Source organism: Lampetra planeri, chromosome 1 (genome assembly GCF_965212315.1).
Source record: "Lampetra planeri chromosome 1, kcLamPlan1.2.h2, whole genome shotgun sequence".
Classification (NCBI taxonomy): Eukaryota; Metazoa; Chordata; class Hyperoartia; order Petromyzontiformes; family Petromyzontidae; genus Lampetra; species Lampetra planeri.
Genome location: NC_136107.1, coordinates 39,976,281 through 39,996,605, shown reverse-complemented (window position 1 = coordinate 39,996,605; position 20,325 = coordinate 39,976,281). Strand labels below are relative to the sequence as shown.

At 52.7% G+C, this 20,325-nt stretch overlaps 1 protein-coding gene across 1 annotated transcript; it reads left to right on the top strand.

Moving 5' to 3' along the window:
• Positions 1-543: 543 nt before the first annotated feature.
• On the top strand, positions 544-14,978 carry LOC144722593 (forkhead box protein J1-like). The gene is given in 4 exon segments (XM_078600815.1): positions 544-729; positions 4,463-5,153; positions 13,927-14,457; positions 14,459-14,978. Coding segments are annotated over 3 exon segments (1,581 nt in total). The 5' UTR covers positions 544-729; positions 4,463-4,493; the 3' UTR covers positions 14,849-14,978.
• The last annotated feature ends 5,347 nt before the right edge of the window (positions 14,979-20,325 follow it).

The window sequence follows — 20,325 nt, the reverse complement described above, 5'->3', positions numbered from 1 at the left end:
GGTATGATGGTCTCTGTCAAAAACAAATGGTCCTGGGCCTCCCCTAGGTCGACTCAACCTCCAATGTGCTTGGGCAGGAGGGGTGACGATGGCCAGTGGGCGAGACTGAGAATGAGTGTCAGCCAACGGAGGGGTGGGGGACGCTCCAGGGAGAGGAACGTCCACCGCGAAAGACGAAGCGCCGAATTGATCTCGCGTGCAGGTGCCTGGCAAAGCGCTGCATCGCAGGGCCGAGTTTTCGTGGCTGACGATGGCTTTTGAAGGGGGAGGCCTTCATCCAGCAGCGGAATGATCATGGCTGGTTTGGGGGGGGGGGGTGACGATGTTATCGTTGTAGCCAATGAAGACTCCACCGCGAATTCCAGCACCGCTCCGTTCGCTTGGCGTGGCTTCTCGTCGCATTGGACAGCGCTGTGGCTCAATGGGCAGGAGGAGCGACTTTCCCCCCCCCACCGCCACAACCACGTGTGTGCTCGTCCTATTAAAGCTGCCCGGGCTGCCTAGGTTACACTGCACAACGCCTGCGACAAGCCAGCAAGCAGCAGGAGGAGGAGGAGAGTGGAGGAGGGCGCATCGCTGCTGGTGGTGGTGGATTGTGCGCCTCTCAAAACGCACTCAGCAGCAGCAGCAGGAGGAGGAGGGGTGAAACGGAATTCCAGAATCTTCATCAGCGCCCGCAGATCATCCTCCGCCACGCAGAAACGCGCGACAGCTTTGTCCTTGTCACAGGTGAGGACTGCGTGAGAATGACAGCAGCGGCGGTGGCGGTGGTGGTGGCACACGGGCGCGTGTGAGTGTTGAACCCGTGATAGAATCAGATAGCGCCTCTTACCCAAAGCCGTCTCGAGTGGCGGATAAAGCGCTAATGCCTCGATAGCGGAACGGAGATGACACGGCGCTCTGAATCATCCCATGCCGTGGAGTCACTTTCTCCAACTGTGCGCTTATCGTACGCCTTTTGTAATCCCATTGATTTGCAATGTATAATCCGGCTTTGGTGTAAGTGACACACACACATATGCACACCGGAGAATATGTTTTTATTCAATTACGTGTGTGTGTATGTGCACTTTACAGAGTTGTTACAAATACGCGATTACATTTTTACAACCGTGAGCTTTGTTTCTTCTCAGGAATGGTCGTGTTCATATGTATTGTACATGGAACTTCTTTCGCGCCGTACGTAGCCAACCATGCTCATCGGAGGTGGCAGGTTTAGGCTACTGTGAGTGTAGCAGACATTTCGTGTGATATGGTAACGAGTCATTGCGACACACTTGCAGTATGTCGCGTCTAGCATCGCGTCGTTCATACCGTGCCTGAATAGTTGTGCCCGGTGTCTATCATCGCCGAATAAGATAAACGGACATTGAGATAAGACGAAGATTTACACGTCACATATCACCGCATGCCTTTCCGATCTCCAATATAACAATGTACCGAGAGAAAGATACGCCTGCAACTAGCCTGCCATGCAAATGCTTCCCTGCCTTTGTGTATACGGGAGGGGAAGTTGAATGTTGCGTCTATTTATCATCATCATCATCAGCAGCAGCATCATCATCGCCACCGCGTGATAACTCATTTTACACCTTTGCCTTGGTCCACATGTGTTGCACTCGTTTATAGAGGCAACCGCATCATCTTTCGTGGGAAATTCTAAGAAATCCATGGGCAGCTCGTCTCTCTACATACACACACACGTGGTGCGACTTGGAGCAGACACGTGCTTTTAAACGAAGTCACTTCATCTGTGCCGAGCGGTCGTGGTTGAGCTCTGGCACGAGAAATCATCTCGCGAGCCACGCGTACGGAGAGGCACCGAGTCGCCTCTCCGTACGCACGTGCTGGAGGCGGGTGGCTTGGGGAGCGGTCGGATCGATAACATCCGCAATGAACGTTGCCATCTCCACCAGTGCCGGATTAAGCTAGTGCGGGGTCTGCAGCATGCGTTATAAAGGGACCCTAAATAAAAAAAACCCACTTAAATATTTAAACACACACATTTTTAACTTGCATAGTAAAGTAATTGTAGTTTTTCATTCACTGTGCAGCCGGATAATACGTCAAATCGCTAACCTTAAACACCCAGTCGTTCATAAAAGTTTAAGGCGGTATCGTACTATAGTAATAGAGCAAGTGCAGAATCACTGAACCGGAATTGATAGCTTAAAAGCTTAAAAGCATTTAGCCTTTGAAAGTGCGGGGCTTGTAGCTACATATGTAGCTACTGTTGCTACTACATATGTAGCTATAATAATTGTTTTATATTTTGATATTTACCGAACCTTTGGTCAATCCACTGCTGGATGAAGGCCATGTCGGAACGAGCTTTAATGTTGTCACCTGGGGCGACCCGAGGTTGATTGTTCCTCGTCACGGCTAACACCAGTGGCGAGTGTGAACCGACACCACCCCCCCTCCTCGCCGTCACTAACACGCATTGACCAGCGTGGGGAAGTATGACCAAACAACCCCCGTGACCAGCAGCGGAAGGGCAACACGACTCTCTCTGTACATTCTTCAATGCCATCGCTATCTTAGGAACTCCCAAAAGGTCCACACAGTTGTGTTCACGTCCGTCTGCGTCGAGACACGTCCGTGACACGTGTCACTCGCACACACGTGTCACTCGCACACACGTGTTCCGCCAGCAGTTGTTTTGGTTGCTGCTGCTGCTGCACAGCCTGAAGGCAACGCTCCAGCCCAGAGCGACTTGCCCCAGCCACTGGAGCAAGTTGCAGGGAACGCTCCGTGCGTGACCCGCTTTGCGCCTCGTCTCTCCGTGTTCACGTCTCGAGGGCCAATTCTGCGTAGACCATTCGATTTGGCCGGCACCAGAGCTCGCCTCGACGAATCGAGCGCCTCTGATTGTCGAGGCAGCAGCGGCTGAGAGCGCAAGGGCGGACCGGTGGAGATAATGAGGCACCCGGGAGAGTTCCTTTTAGGCGCGATAACATTTTACGAGTTTTAAAATGTACGTTTAACACGTAGGCTCTCGCGACCGATATCATCCATAATAGAGGTGTGTTGGGTTAGATCGAGTAAATATATACAACACGTGTCGTTAAACCCGCCACCACCCGACACAGCCAATTAGTAAGGTTTGTTAGGAAACAGAACGTGCCAATTTGTTATTAGTACAGCACCACCGGTGTGTTGGAGAGTACATCCACAACATTTACAACCTGAGTACGGCGTTTCGCCAATAATTACAACTAACATCGTAACATGTATATGATGATTGTTTCTCCTGGCGGAGTGGTGGCGCAGCGGTGAGTGCAATACGTTACGAGCCCAGCGATTCGAGTTCGATTCCCAGCCGTGGCCAACATCAGTGGCGAGTGATGTCATAATTGCCCTGTGCCGCCCCCACTTTAAAATCCCCTCTGACCAGCGGGGTGAAGTATGGTCAACAACCCCCACGAATGATATGGCATGGGCAGGCAACGTGGATGGATTTATGTCTAACACGTAGGCTTTCGTGATCAATATTATTCATAATTAGGGTTTTTTGGGGGGGTTAGATTGCGTAAGTAGAAAATCTGGCAAAATCGCACCATGATGCTGGATCTAATTACCAGCGAAACCTCACAGCACTCGAACTGTAAATTTTGCGGAATTACTCTCCAGCACACCAGCGGTGGACTAAAGTAGAACACCAATTGGCCACGTTTTGTTTACGTGACAGACCTCACCCATTGGCTGTGTCGGGTGGTGGTGGGTTCACGACACATTTATACTTACGCAATCTAACCCCAAAAAGCCCTTTATTATAATGTAGGGCTCTTTATTGTTCCTTGTGTGTCCTGTCAACCAGGTGGAATTCAATTACATTGTGGACTCTCATTAATTCTATCACATACATGTAAAGCATCTAGCACGTATTTGCAATGTTTACCGGTTTTTTGTACTTTAGTATCTTTGTTACTAGTTACATATTTACGTTCAAGAACGTGGTATTTGCTCAGGTGTGTTTTGCTTCATGTCGTGGTGTTTTCAGATCGGCCTTGAGATCTGTATTCAAAGAAAGATAAAAATCTCATCATGATAATTAGGTGACCTGTATTGACCAATAAGAATCCATTTAACACCAGTGGTCTCCTCTTCAATGATGACCTGGATATGATTGCATCTTCTGTTAAGTTAAAGCTCAAAACTGATTCTAAATCTAGCATCAGGCCTTCTTATTCTCGTGCTTTGCCCGTTGCTCTGTGGGGGCTGGAACCGCTTCGTTCACCGGCATCTCCTCGCGTTGCTTCCTCCTGCCCGAGAACCTTCGACGGCTTCCTCTACCACGGGCCTTGGCAGCCGGTCCCCCTTAATTTTGGGCACGTGTCCCAGTTAGTGCCGTTCGTTGCATTTACACGCGATCTCGCCGAGCAGTCTCGATTCTCTTGTCTGTGTGCACGGTGGTTAAAAACGAAAAAACTTGACGCAAAATAAACCCGCGCTGCCGCAGGTTCATCGAGCGTGGCCAGGGAGGAGAAACCATGCCCATGCCCGCTCTGCTCCAAATCGCCGCTCGCTTCCAACAAAGCTGGCAGCCTTTGCCCCCCGGCGCCGAGGATGAAGCTCGCGGGGCGGCGAGAGCCGACGGCGGCGGCGGTGCAGGAGGAGGAGGAGGAGACGGCGGCGGCGGGATCTGTCTCGACGACAGCCTCACCAGCCTGCAGTGGCTCCAAGAGTTCTCCATCCAGGGCTCGAGCCTGCGGGCTCCGCAAGTGTCCCCCGGTGGCGGTGGCAATAGCGGCGGCCTGCAGCAGTTGCAGCAGCTGCTGCTGCTGCAGCAGGACGAGCAGCAGCTGCAACTGCAGCAGCAGCAGCAGAGGTCGGGACCAGCGCCGTGCTCGCCTCCGGCAGGCGACACGGCGGGGGCCAGGGGGACCCCCGCGTGCACCCCGCAGCGCCCGGCGTGCGGTCGCAGCAGGGAGGGCATCGGGGAGCAGCAGGGAGGGGGGCGAGCGGCCAGCCCCGTGGCGGACGAGGTCGACTACCGCACGGACGCCAGCGTGAAGCCGCCCTACTCGTACGCCACGCTCATCTGCATGGCCATGCGCTCCACGCACAAGAGCAAGGTCACGCTGGCCTCCATCTACAAGTGGATCATGGACAACTTCTGCTACTACCGCCACGCCGACCCCACGTGGCGGGTGCGTACGTGCGCGTCTGTGTGTGCGTCTGTGTGTGCGGCTGTGGGGAGCGGTGGTGTAGTGGTTAGCGCCACGTTGCGCTACGAAATCAGCGACCCGAGTTCGATTCCCGCTCACGGCCAACATCAGTGACGATTATCTGAACCGGTCCTGGCCCTCCCCTAGGTAGACCCAACCTCAAATGGGTACCTGGTGCGGTGTGTATAGTAACTATCGCCACGAGGGAGACAAAGGTGGCCGGGCGTGGTGCTAGCCACCCACCCCCTCGCGTGCCGTGCCAGGCTTCAGAGGTGCTCGCTAACTGCACTTGCCCCAACAGTCTGTTAAGGCTACATGGGGGATCTTTGTGTGTGTGTGTGGTGATCATGTGCAGATGCGCTAAATGACTTGTTGATGTTGTGGTTGTTGCTGTTCCAAGGCGGAGGAAACGGTGTTGGGGGTTTTTGGGGTTGCCAATGGGGAATATTTGTGGCTTCTAGCCATGTCGTGTGTGATGCACAGTGATGGGTGTCAGTGTACGAGCTAGTGGAGCTGTGTGTTGTATGAGTGGGGTGATAGTGAATGAGTGATGTGCTGTGACTGGTTGTGCCTAGTTCCTAAACGTGGTGCCTTGAAGGAAGCGTACCAGGAGTGCAGTAGTGACGATACACAAACAAAAATCTAATTGTTTTAGACGTCCTTACAATCCCCCATGGTTAAATATATAGTTCATTTAAGTTGTTGTTGGTTCGGTGGCTTCAATGCATTCTTACGGATTATACATTTAATTGTAATCGAAGCATCTCCGTGAAATGACATCTTCGCGAAGGTGAGGTTCGATAAAAAAAAAAGATACCAAAAATAAATGATTGGCACGAGCACGACAATATGATGAATACGCAGCCCTCGTTACCACGTCCCCACGACTTCCCGCGATGTAAAGAGAGGGAGAGGCAGAGACGTGCACCTCGCGAGGAGTCTCGTAAAGTCGAAGGCTCTTCACGGGTCGCCCCTGGCGCCGCCTCGGCCAAGAGGGGCCCCCCAGTGGACACCGCGGGGGGCCCCCCAGTGGGCGGGGGGTGACGCTAATGGGGGGGGGAGGCAGAGGGGGCGGCCCCCCCCCCCCCTGTGCGGGTTACTGTGGGCACCTGACCGACCCCCCCCCCCAGCGGTGGTCGTGAGCAGGTCAATGAAACCCTTTAACTCAGCGGCTCTTGACCTTGACTGTGCAGCCGTGCACCCCTTTGGCTCTCCATCGTAAAGAAACTACAAATGTATGACGTTAATAGCCACATGGAGGGTTTGATGAAACAAAGTAAGTTGTTACTTAGTGCTCCGTGCTTGATTTGTGTTTCGATGGTTTATCTTTAAAAAAAAACAATCTTGCCACGTCTCTCGCCACCCCTCCCAGAAGGGGCACCTCGCACCCCCAGTGGGTGATTCCCCCCCCCCCCCCCCAGGTTAAGAACCACTGCCTTGAATCAATCGAGCCATTCAAACCATCATGTGCGCCCGACTCGCACTGATCAGCAACGTTTTAAGGAGAGTGCAGTGACCATGATTATTACGAGTGCAGTTGTACCCCCGTGTAATTGGTATGAATATTGGCCTCATAAGATATTATGTAAAGTTGGAGATTTTATTCATTTAAGGATTTATGTAACAAAAAAACCGTCATGACCATCCTGCCCGTCAACGTGAGAATAGACCTCTGATATTCAACTACAGCACAGTGTACATATATAAATATATATACATACATTTTTGGGAGAGTAAGGATATAACAAAGTTATTGTCGATCGTACCACTTCAACAAATTCCATGGTCGATTTGCATACAAGAATAGTATTACTACAGAATCAGTCCAATGTAAAAGGAGGCTGCAATCGCCCAGATATCCATATTCTTTGGTTCTTGCGTTAAAGTCACGTAGGTAAAAAAAATAATTAAATCAGCAGCTCTTTTGCCTACTTCAGCAACTGTTTTTTGCTGTGATTGTCCCACTTGATGACGGACGCTTGTGTTGCGTCCGAAACGTCGTTTTTTTATTTTTTTACCTACGTGACTTTACCGAAAGAACCAAAGAGTATGGATCCTTGCAGTCACGAAAACTTCAAATCTAGAATGCCCAGCTATCGTTCAGAGATCTGCACGTTGTCTCCCTGATGAGCCACGCTCGTAACGACCTCGCGCAAGGCCTTGGGGCAATGATGGCCATTCCACGCTTGCTACGCTGTCCCCCCCTCGTTGTCGAAGGGATTCTACTCCGTGCAAGTGCGTGGCGAGTTGTTGTTGTTGCGCCACACACACACAGAGACCACTGCACCACCAAGTGCCCTGCTGTGAGTGCAGATCATTATTGACACGGTTACTGAACACAGACAGAGGCTGAACGGTGCAACATTCCCAGCAAGCAGCAACAATCAGCACCATTGGATGTGTAATACGATACACACTTGAGGAGTTTCTTGGTTTAAGCAGCGTTAAAATACATTCACAAAAGAGATGCTGATGATGGGAGGAGGGAATTTCAAAGTGGAGAAGTGCGAGGGATGAAGCAGAAAGGGAAGTGAGGTGATCGGCAGTGTGGTGAGTGGGTGAGTGGGTGGGTGAGTGAGTGGGTGGGTGTTGTGACCTGCAGGGTAGTGAGTGGGTGGGTGAGTGAGTGAGTGGGTGAGTGAGTGGGTGAGTGGGTGAGTGGGTGAGTGAGTGAGTGGGTGAGTGAGTGGGTGAGTGAGTGAGTGGGTGGGTGTTGTGACCTGCAGGGTGGTGAGTGGGTGGGTGAGTGAGTGAGAGAGTGTGTGAGTGAGTGAGTGGGTGAGTGGGTGGGTGGGTGAGTGAGTGAGTGTGTGAGTGAGTGGGTGGGTGGGTGAGTGGGTGGGTGGGTGGGTGGGTGAGTGAGTGAGTGAGTGAGTGGGTGAGTGAGTGGGTGAGTGAGTGGGTGGGTGTTGTGACCTGCAGGGTGGTGAGTGAGTGGGTGGGTGAGTGGGTGGGTGAGTGAGTGAGTGGGTGTTGTGACCTGCAGGGTAGTGAGTGGGTGGGTGTTGTGACCTACAGGATGGTGAGTGGGTGGGTGAGTGAGTGGGTGAGTGGGTGGGTGTTGTTGTGACCTGCAGGGTGGTGAGTGAGTGGGTGAGTGAGTGGCTGAGTGTTGTGACCTGCAGGGTGGTGAGTGGGTGGGGGAGTGAGTGGGTGAGTGTTGTTGTGACCTGTAATGTGGTTGAACACAGGACGGGTGAGGTGAAACAAGTCAGTTCGGTAGACCCAGTCTTGGCTGTATGCCTTATGAAGCTAGTTGTAATTACTGGCGAAACGTCGTACTCAGATTGTAAATGTTGTGGCTTGGCTCTCCAACACACCGGTGTGCTGTACTAGTAACGCAATCCATAGGACACGTCGAGATAATAACGACTTGTCTATGATGCACACAGTACCTGTGGGTAGCTGTCACGATGTCAGATGTGGACTTTGAGAATGGCAGACATCTGATACAAGCACACGCGTGTTGGGAGCAAGGCGAGAGTTGTGCTCACAGGGGTGTGCTTATATCAGAAGCGGCCTTATGCCCCCCTCCCCCATCAGCACCGTGCTGCTCTGTGCTTACATCAGGTGTGCTTGTATTCAGCTTCTGCTGTATTATACAGCTTATATGTACCATGCATTGTGTCGCTGTAATGATGCTTGCAGCTTGCGCAATTACATTATTGCAGGGATTAATTTTTGCAGGCTTCAATTTCCCCTACAATAGTTTAGTTCCAGTTACCCCTAACCCTCAAAGCCCAATGGGATACGGTGGTGGGTGGTGGTGGGGGGGGATGTGGGGAGATGTAGGAATATTTTCTGGAGCCCTGCCTCGGACAGCTTCAGCGGCAGACATGAAGCTCTGACAACAACAGAGCACCACGCAGGCGGCGTGCGCGCGACACATGCTGCTCCCCCATGGGCAGCACGCGACACGTGCTGCCCACGCGGGAGCGAGCCTGCGTGCTGCTGCTGCTGGTGGTCATAGCGCACCCGTGGTCTCGCTGTGACGGGAGGCGACACGGGGCTGTGTGCGGGGCGTGTAACGTAATCTGCTGCAGTCACAACAGATGGCAAGCACAGTGCACTGGGCGCGTGCGTCTATACCACGCTCAGCTGCCACGATCGCCACTCGCGCGGTCCCTGTCTGCCGCACATCTGCACAGGACTTGAAATAAAAATTGAATTAAACTATTTTTATTATTTTACCAGGTAAGGCCCCACTGAGCTATGGAGCTCTTTCTCAGCAGTGAGCTGGCTATCACAAATGAGAGCTCGGCCAAGTGGCTTATTGTCATCACGTGGAATTGTAGTGCAGCCAAATACTCTGAACACGTCTTTCTAATGTGGAGGGAAAACCCGGAGGACCTGGAGAAACGTCCACGTGACCACGGGGAGAGAGACATGCAAACTTCGCATATATTGGCGTCAGGGTCGGGATCGAAGCCACGACCTCCTGTATACCAGGCGAGGTAGTTAACATCTCCTAGCCACCGTGGAGCCCCCAACCACTTGAGATGCCAAGCTGAACGAGCAGACGATACTGTATTCCATTCCATATTTGTCCCTCCACATAAAAAACAAATCAAAGTATTTTTTAGACATCCCATCATCCAAAAGGCTTTCTGCGAGTGCATCATTTTAGCGGCATTGGTTCGATACGAGCAAACTCTGGACCGGTTTCGACATCCAGTGTCTCATCAGCAGTCAGGCTTGCTTCAACTCATTCTGGTGAACTGTTAGATGGCAATGATCTTCTCTGTTAGATAAGGATCCTAGTTTCACACGACATTGTATAATACATAACACAATCATAGCTCAGATGCAAGGAACCCATTGCCAATTAGCAAGCACTCCTCTAAACGTACACTTAGGACAACATAATTATGTTACGTTTGCCTTGTTGAGCAGTGCACTTTTTTTACAGCTATTGTCCATTAATATGTTACTGATGATTATAATTCTACGGCCTTTAGGCAATCCACTGCTGGATAACGGGCTTACCGTGCCGTGTCGGTCAGGGGAGTTGGCTGACCATACTTCACCACGCAGGTCTAATGTGGAGGACCGGTTACAATATCACACGCCACGGATGTGAACCACATCCGTTGGTTCACCGTGCAGTGCGCTAACAACTGCTCCACCACTCTCCCACCACCACCACCACCACCACCTCATTAATTAGTCATTGTTGCTATAAACAGTAATAGCCGGAATTTGACACTGCAAATGAGTCGGGTCTTGGAACCCAGAAGCCACGCGTGCAGGTGCACTCATTCAAACGATTTCCACTGGCAAATGCATCCACTGCGCACGATACACGTATGAAGTCGTAAAATAAATACCAACGCGGTCGCTGCTCGAGTGAACGAAGCTGCAGTCGCTAGGTGGAGTTCCGCCATCCAGGGCGGACTTGCACCGCCCGCGTCTTCTCAACGCAAACAGCAGCGGCAGCCAGTCCATAGTGAAGGGCTTTTTTGGGTTAGATTGCGTAAACATAAATGTGTTGTTAACCCACCACCACCCGACACAGCCAATTGGTGACGTCTGTCACGTCAACAAAACGTGACAATTGGTATACGAGTTCAGCATCCCGGTGTGTTGGAGAGTAAATCCACACACAACGTTCACAACTTGAGTACCGCGCGAGGTTCCGCTGGCGATTTCAACCACCAGCTTCAGCGGCTGTTTGACGGGCACCCCTCCGCTTTGCTCACCGTGCCAGGCGACCTCGGTTCAAACCCAGCGTGAGAACACTCAACATTGCCGGAGGAGTCTCATTCGCAGGAGCGGCCTCGGGCGTGAGTCTGCTGCCGGTCGAGGGGCCACGGTTGCTGACGTGCCCGTGTGCGTCTAATCCCAATTGAGGGATTTGCAGAGTAAATTTCGAACGTGGCGAATTAAAGGTATAAACACATTTTTTTATTTGACCAGGTAAGGCCCCACTGAGCTATATAGCTCTTTTTTAACAAGCGACTTGGCTCTGACGAATGATAGCTGAACGGAGTGGCTCATCGTCGTGTATTTATAGCAGCAGCCAAATACTCTAAACGCGTGACGTTGTTGATTCTAAATGTGGAGGGAAAAACCGGAGGACCCGGAGAAAAATCCACGCGACCACGGGACGTCAGGGTCGGGATCGAACCCACGACCTCCTGTGTACCAGGCGAGGTAGTCAACATCTCGCCACCGTGGCGTCCATTTCGACGGTGATGCCGGCGCACGAGGATCGGCTCTCGCGAACGACGCCGGGGGATGTTTAACGTCGACTGTGACGCGGGTGGTGGCGCTATCGCGGTTATTGCCCCGCAGTAATCATCGGGGCGGCCGCTGAATTCGAACCGCGCACCTCCGCGACGAGCGAAGCTTCCGCTAGGCCACGTATAATAATAGTAATAATAAAATCATCATCCAACTCGTACCACTCGTGTCGGCCGGTCCTCGCATCGGTGATTATAGTGAGGCGCGGGCAATTTCCCGAGGTTTTGAGGTTGGGAGTTGGACAGTCCGTGGGCTTGCGGCCTGTCGGTGGCAATTGCGGTGCCGCTAATGAGATACAAATAATAGATGAAGGGTGTGTAAGAGGAGGAGCGGCTGCTGCGGCCCTCTCATTGCAGGCTCGCCATTGTGAGTCAAGCCCAGTGGAGAGGCTTCAAAGCCCGTCATAATTAGACGCCATTTAAATTGATCATGCGATGCGCCAAAAAGAAGAAGACGCTGCCGCACCGTGCCGCAAGGAACCCGTGGGCGCGGGGTTGCCATTTGTGAGCGCTTTGAATTTCTGGACCTCTGCGAAGCGGCGCGACTACAAAGGCGTCCACATTCTTAGCGGCTGCTTTTTTGTTTGTTAAAGCTGCGTCGAGATGCGTTGTTTTTTTTTGCTTTAATCGTCGAGACTCCCGTACGACGATGGCGGCGCCGTCGTCGGTGTTGGGAGGCAAAGGAATTCGTTCCCGCGGCCCCCTGTCCCCCCCCCCGCCGGTTCCCGCGGCCCCCTGTCCCCCCCCGCCAGTTTACGCGGCCCCCTGTCCCCCCCCCCCGCCGGTTCCCGCGGCCCCCTGTCCCCCCCCCGCCAGTTTACGCGGCCCCCTGTCCCCCCCCCCCGCCGGTTCACGCGGCCCCCTGTCCCCCCCCCGCCAGTTCATGCGGCCCCCTGTCCCCCCCCCCGCCGGTTCACGCGGCCCCCTGTCCCCCCCCCCCGCCGGTTCACGCGGCCCCCTGTCCCCCCCCGCCGGTTCACGCGGCCCCCTGTCCCCCACCGCCGGTTCACGCGGCCCCCTGTCCCCCCCCCCGCCGGTTCACGCGGCCCCCTGTCCCCCCCCGCCAGTTCATGCGGCCCCCTGTCCCCCCCACCGCCGGTTCACGCGGCCCCCTGTCCCCCCCCCCCCGCCGGTTCACGCGGCCCCCTGTCCCCCACCGCCGGTTCACGCGGCCCCCTGTCCCCCCCCCCGCCGGTTCACGCGGCCCCCTGTCCCCCCCCGCCAGTTCATGCGGCCCCCTGTCCCCCCCCCCGCCGGTTCACGCGGCCCTCTGTCCCCCCACCGCCGGTTCACGCGGCCCCCTGTCCCCCCCCCCCCGCCGGTTCACGCGGCCCCCTGTCCCCCACCGCCGGTTCACGCGGCCCCCTGTCCCCCCCCCCGCCGGTTCACGCGGCCCCCTGTCCCCCCCCCGCCGGTTCACGCGGCCCCCTGTCCCCCCCCCCCCCCGCCGGTTCATGCGGCCCCCTGTCCCCCACCGCCGGTTCACGCGGGGGGCACGTCGGGTCCGTGCGAGTCCACTGCCGGGGATGGCCGGGGTTCGTCTACAGAGAGAGACGCGCGCTGGCATTCGCTCACCTACTGGCGCGCTCTCCGGATTGTGAGACGAACGGAGAGTGAGACGCACCCCAAACTTGTGCCCTGGTGTCAGAAAAGACAAAGATTCCTCGTACAGCTTTAACAGACTGTTGGGGCAAGTGTTGTTAGCGAGTACCTATGAAGGCTGGCATGACGCATGAGGGGGTAGGTGGCGAGCACCACGCCTGGCCGCCTTTGTCTCCCCGGTGGCAATGTTTGCACAAACTGCACTCACGTATGCATTTGGTGGCTGAGTCGACCTTGGGGAGGCCCAGAACCGGTTCAAATAATCGTCGCCGGTGTTGGCCTTGAGCGGGAATCGAACTCGGGACACCGGGTTCGTAGTGCAGCATAGAGCTAACCGCTACACTATCGCTATGCCACCGCTACGCTACCTCTACACTACCTCTACGCTACCACTACACTACCTCTACGCTACCTCTACGCTACCACTACGCTACCTCTACGCTACCTCTACGCTACCTCTACGTCACCTCTACGCTACCACTACGCTACCTCTACGCTACCACTACGTCACCTCTACGCCACCTCTACGCTACCACTACGCTACCTCTACGCTACCACTACGCTACCTCTACGCTACCTCTACGCTACCTCTACGCTACCTCTACGCTACCTCTACGCTACCTCTACGCTACCTCTACGCTACCACTACGTCACCTCTACGCTACCACTACGCTACCTCTACACTACCTCTACGCTACCTCTACGCTACCACTACGCTACCTCTACACTACCTTTACGCTACCTCTACGCTACCGCTACACCACCGCTACACGACCGCTACCTTCACTTTATACGCTGGACACCTCCAAGACTTTTGCTTTAAAAAGCAAAAGTCGTCCGTCGCCTTCGTGCCATTTTAAAATGGCCGTTGTTGTTAATACCGCGGGGGGGGGGTCTCTGTTCATTCGCAGAACTCAATCCGTCACAACCTGTCTCTGAACAAGTGCTTCGTGAAGGTTCCCCGGCAGAAGGACGAGCCGGGCAAGGGGGGATTCTGGGCCATGGACCCGCAGTACTCCGACCTGTTCGAGAACGGCATGGTGAGACGCCGCAGGAGGGTCGGTCCGGCAAACTTCCACGGCGCCGGCGGCGGCGTCGGCGTCTCCGCGCCGCCCGCGCCGGGCAAGAGCGGCATGTGGAACGCTCGGCACTACGGCTCCGCTTGGGAGACGCCGCTGCCGGGGGCCGCCCACGGGCCCTGCCTGGCCGACGACCCCCGGGGCAGCAAGCGCAAGCAGCCGCTGCCCAAGAGGCTGGGCAAGATGCCCCGGACCTCCAGCCCCGTCCGCCTCCCCGCGTCGCCGTTCGCTGGCCCGGACGACCGCGCCAGGGACCACCTGCGGGCCGACCTGGACTGGCAGCAGGTGCTGGAGGACATGTTCCACGGGGACCTCGGCGGGCTCGGGGAGTTCGAGCTGAGTCCGCCGCTCACGCCGGAGAGCGGGGGGGGCGGCCGCGGCCGCAGAGCTGGACGTCGACCTCACGATCCACGGCCACCACATCGACCGCCCGTCCGAGTGGTGCTGCGGGCAGGCGGGCCTCGATTCCCTCCTCGTGCAGCAGAGCCGGCTGCACCAGCAACTCTACCACCATCACCAGCAGCAGCAGCACCACCACCACCATCAGCAGCAGCAGCAGCAGCTGAGTCAGCCGCCGCTGGGTTTGGATGAAGAGCTGGCTCTGGCCGTGAGCTCGCTGCGTCACCCCTGGGAGGAGATCCATGATGATGACCTGCTGATGGGGGGTGCGGTGAGTCTGGCCGAGGTGCTGGACTTCAGCGACGGCTTCTCGGAGAACCTCAGCCAGTGGGACAGCTCGGAGGCATCTCAGTGAACGCCTCGAGCCTCCGCCAACTTTGCAATTCGAAACTCTCCGCCTCGGTCTTTTAACGCCGTCGCGAATTTCCCGTAGACGGTCGATGCGGAACACTTTGAAATGCCTCTGATTTAGAAATTGCAATGGGCAGCCCCCCCCACCCCTCACCCCAGTGGTGGCCGGAAAAGAGATGAAGGCACGTGTCATTTAAAGGGATGAAGGCACGTGTCATTTAAAGGGATGAAGGAGCGTGTCATTTAAAGCGATATTCAAAACAAAAACAAAACAGTGGACGGCGTTGCGCTCTTGAAGAGATGCGTTTGTCGTAGTTATCGACAATATGAATGGATCATCAGTGCGTGAAAAGTAGATGCCATGTGCTAGCTATACAGCATGATCATGCCTCGCCTGTTAAGGCGCAGGTGTCTGCTCACGCCGAGTGTACAGCAACAACGTTGGGAGCGTAGCACCCGTTTGTTGCCCATGCTCACACGCATCACTCAGTTCAACTCAACGTGCCCAGTACACGCCCTGCGAGTCGTTACACTGTTCCCGCATAAAAAAAAGGTTTTTCTTTGTTCATTTAAATGTTTTCACCATAAAGATGATGGCATCACAGCCGCTGCATCACGCGTCATCGCAAAGCGGCAAAACGTAGAATCCTCGCCGCCGTTAAACACTGGGCCTTTGGAGGACGGAAGTTCCGACACACAAGCAGTGGGCTGCATGAGATGTACTGCTCCGTGTACTGCTGCCTCGTCGGATCCAGGGGGAGTAACGGTGCCTTGATTCATCAGTACCGGCCCTTCTGCCTCGCGATACACGCATCGTTTCGCGTCTTGCGTTGTATGTAGTAGGCTCACGGTGACCCTTCCAGCCACTAGACGATGACACATTCACCGCAATTAAATATATTTGAAATTACGCTTGCTGAGCACGGGGCCCCAAAAAAAAAGTCCTAAAATGCCAAGCTGCCAGCGACAAGCAGCGCTCTTGACGGCGGAGGAGTGGGTGAGAGTTGACGTGTCTCGAGGTGTACAGGGAATTGGGAAAAAGAGACGGTGGGAGAGATTTTACAAGAATTGAATTCTTGGAATGAATTTCTTGACCCTGAATCGTGACAATTTAATCAGGAAGATAAATAATCTGGCTTGTTTTGCAGGTCCTTTTTGTTGTTGTTGTTCTTGTTTAAAGCACAAGTTTTTTTTTATCAATCCATGTATAAACCATTGTTTAGCCAAATATTTTGTTACCATTGTACTTTTGCATTGTTGTAGTGCTCTCGGCTCGTCTACCAGTGGAGTGCATCGAGGGTGCACCTGTGCTCAATTGGGCCCGAGATATCCACAAGTTCATATGCTTGCAAATCTTCCAGAGAGGATCAGGGTCATTGTGGTCAATGTTCACACTTTCCACCCCGGCCTCTACCACGGCTCTGCTGAGTCACAAATCCTAAGAGATCTGGGTGAGAACAGGATCAACAGGCTGTGTGAACAGGCAGCTCATTAAAAAAAAAATTAGCGTCAACAATCGGATACATGTGAGCTTTATACGTGAATATTGCCTGGGATATAAACATTTGGTTTGTCGCGTTGATGCAATTTACAGATTTACTCATATTTCATCATCATCGTCGTCATTGTCAATGTCATCATCATCACCATCATCCTTAAACCAAATAATGTATGTGGGTTGTTCGAATTCAATGGCTTTTCTGTTATGTTGTTTCTTAGCCGGGTTATGGAATGTAGCTTTATTGAACATCAAAGAAGGGGACTTGTTTATTTATTGAAACGTGAGAAAGAAACATTTTTTGTCGACGCCGATTGCCGGTGGCCGAGTCTCGTGACCGATGGTCGTCATTGGGACTCGCACCGTCATTCGCGTGCAATTTTTATTCTATGTCTTTGAAAATGGTCTTGCGATTGGGAGGTGTGAAAGATCGTTGTTTTATTTTTTAAGTCAATATCAGAGTGATTTACTCAATAAATTGTGAATGTGTGTGGGTATTACTCTCCCAACACACCGGTGTGCTGAACTAGCAACGAAATGGCACGTTTTTGTTTACGTGACAAACCTTGGTAACTGGCTGTGTCGGGTGGTGGTGGCAGATTTAACGACAATTCTATTTACCTGATCGAACCCCAAAAAAACCTCTCTATTATGGATAACGGAATTATGTTTGAAAAAAACAGGAACTTCTCTGCAAAGGATTCGGCTGGAACGACTCAAAGAAGACTTTTAATTTACTCTGTGAGAGAGTTGTCATACCGTTGGGATTATTTATCAATTATGATATTGCTAAGGGATATTTCTATAATGTATCACTGTTGGATATCACGGTCGTGGTTTAAAGAGTAGATACATTACCCTAATTACGGTAGTTGTATGCATGTATGCTGTGTTTACAATAAGGAAGGTTTTAAAATCCCTGCATTCATTTCTTGTCATTTATTTTGAAATAGCTTTGTAGTTACTTGTAATCAGGTATGTTGACCGTGAAGGGTAATATGCCAAGAGGGGTTTGCTTAATTTTTACAAGGTTTGGATTTGCTACACAGTCATTTAATATCCATACAACACGACAAATAGTGTTGGGCATCTTAAAATGTTTTTACTTCTCAATGATGACGTGTGAATTATCGTGTGCGCTTAGACAGGCTAGGGGCAAAGCAATCTGTCCTTGCTGTTAATTTAACTTCAAGTTGATCAAGTTGCTGTTTTTTGTTATTAAATGCTGAAGCAATATAGATGATCGGTGTGCATTTGGTTTTCAGCTTTTCAACTTGCAATTTTTTTTGCATAAACCTGCAGAGGAATGTGAAATGCTCCTAATGGACTCGCGTTGATCCTGAAGCAGGCGAGAGGCGCGCGTCCATAGCTGATGATTCTAACTGAAGAAAAACATCGATTATAGATATATACATATATATAAATACACAAAAAACCGACCCTTTAATAAATTGCTGTCTTTGAAAACGTCTCCACTTCCTTCCGAGGTGATGTGCGACATTTTATCGTGGGTTTTTTGTTTGTCCGTTAACGTTGGGAGAGTGGCCACCAGATGATGCGTTGTCAATCTCGCCCACGGTGGAACGTGGGCGAGATTGGGTGTGGGTGCTGGGTGTGGGTGCTGGGTGTAAATAGTGCATCATGGTGTGGAGTTAGACGGCCTGTGGCTCCTCGTGTAGTCACGTGAATGCACCGCGTGCTATCGACGTTTACTCCACATTTTCCCATTTCACTGAAATAAAATCGGGTGGCAAATTAATAAACATGTTAAAGGGAAAATGTTGGTATAAAAAATCAGTTAAAGTCACGAATGCATGGGGTTAAAGTATACCACCTAATTTTGTAAAAGTGTAAATATTCCCTTTTACAGAGCACGACACCAACCTGGCTTAGATGTGATTTTATGATTACGATCCGTAAGTGGATTAAAGAAGCACTGGACGAAACATGGAGGAAATACAGACAGCGCATAATTACGGCTAGATTACAAATGGCATGTCTAATATAACCAGCAATAAAACAAATCATCCGTACACACTGCAATAAACAAACGCATTCACATGAATTCAGCAGCTTTGCCCCATACAGTGAAGTTTGCATATTTGTAATTCCTAGTTGGTGGAACAGTCAGGACCCATGGTATCACACATCTGACGCCGTGACGTCAAAACGCACCCCCCCCCCCCCAAAGTGCGGGGCCTGGGGCGGCCGGCCCAATTCGCCGGACTCTTGGACACGCGTCTTGCCTGGCAGGGTCCACGACCGCGCGTGGCGAGGTCATCTCGGGTCGTGACGCCAGCCGCTGACACATTTGAACGGTAAACCTCGTGGCGCAACGCACGGCCAGACTCACGCGCTATAAAGGAAGAGCCTCGCTGCTTTAACACATTTTTCCTTTCAAGCGCGCGCCGTGACAGGATGTGATGAATCCGCGACAAAATGAATGACAAGTTATGTTCTTGCGAAGGGGAAGACAATCGGCGTCAATGGGCGGCATAATATGGGGCTTTTAGATACACGAATCGCCTCTTTTGATCCAGAAATCAATACACGTGTCGATGTGTTCGAACATGGATCAAGCAGTGTTCGAGCTTTGGATCGTTAAAAAAATACTTCGATTCGCGTTCCGGTATTCCTTATATGGGCAAAGCCACCCGCAATTACTCCGTATATGGGCCTAAAATATTAACATAAATTACACTGTGTAACATTTTTTTGCTCCTGGGTAGTAAGTGTTATTTCCTAATTGCTTATGCCTCAAAAGTACAGGAAATTGCTATTATGCTTTTGTGACCAGGACAGTGATATTTTGAAATGTACATATTTTCAATGAGAAAACGTGGTGTGCATTTGTGTCATTCCTTCACTTAAAGTCCTGGTCAAAAAAGCAAAGTTTGTGGGGAATGATAGCCATTTTCTGTACTTTTGAGGCATAAGCAATTAGGAAATAACACTTACTACCCAGGAACAAAAATTGTGTTACATCGTGTTATTATTCATTCTGTCGCGGATTCATTATATCCTGTTACAGCGCATACCTGACGTGAAATAAAGTGGGGGCTCCCCTACTCGACGTGCCCTACTCCCCACCAACCCCACCCCATGGCCCCCCCACCCACACCACCCCATGGCCCCCACCCACCCACCCACCCACACCACCCCATGGCCCCCCTCACCCACCCCACACCATGGCCCCCACCCACCCACCCACACCACCGCATGGCCCCCACCCACCCACACCACCCCATGACCCCCCTCACCCACCCACCCACCCACCCACACCACCCCATGGCCCCCCACCTCACCCCACCCCATGCCCCCCCCATGCCCCCTCCCCCATCCCATGGGCCCTCTCGCTTTGGCCGGCACGTGGCTCGTGGCCACGAGAAGCCCACGGGGCCCAACCCCGCGGGGTGTGTAACCCCCGCGGGCCGTCGCCGTGCTGCTGCGGACGGAGTGTGCACATTCGTTCTCGAACGTGGTTTTTTTTTGGGGGGGGGGGGTTTCAAAACATTCCTCCGACTGAACAAACACAACGAATGGTATCGGTGCGCGTGTACTTTGCGTCTCCTTTTTGTCGCGACGCTTAGGAAAGACAAACACGCTTGAGGCAAAGGTGGGTAAAGGGGCGGTGGAGAAAATAACATGAAGTCGTGATTTAGAGAGCAGCATCGCTTCCTCGGTAAAGGGGGAAAGGCGGAGCTCGTGTTCACAATCGGTGTGGCGGCATGATATGTGACCTTTTCAAGGTTACAGCTTCTCTGTGACACCGCGGGCCTCAGAATAGTTGGCCTGGCACGGAATAATTACAGCCAAAAGAAGTAGGGGGAGAGAGAGAATCTAAACATAGTGAACCTTACGTGGCATCGATGTAAATTTGTAAGCAAAACAAACAAGCAATTTGATCCGCAGATTAATACCGGTAAATATTGCGCGAGTGGCATGTTCTGCCGTGTTTTTATTTATTAATGAAGCGGAAAGAT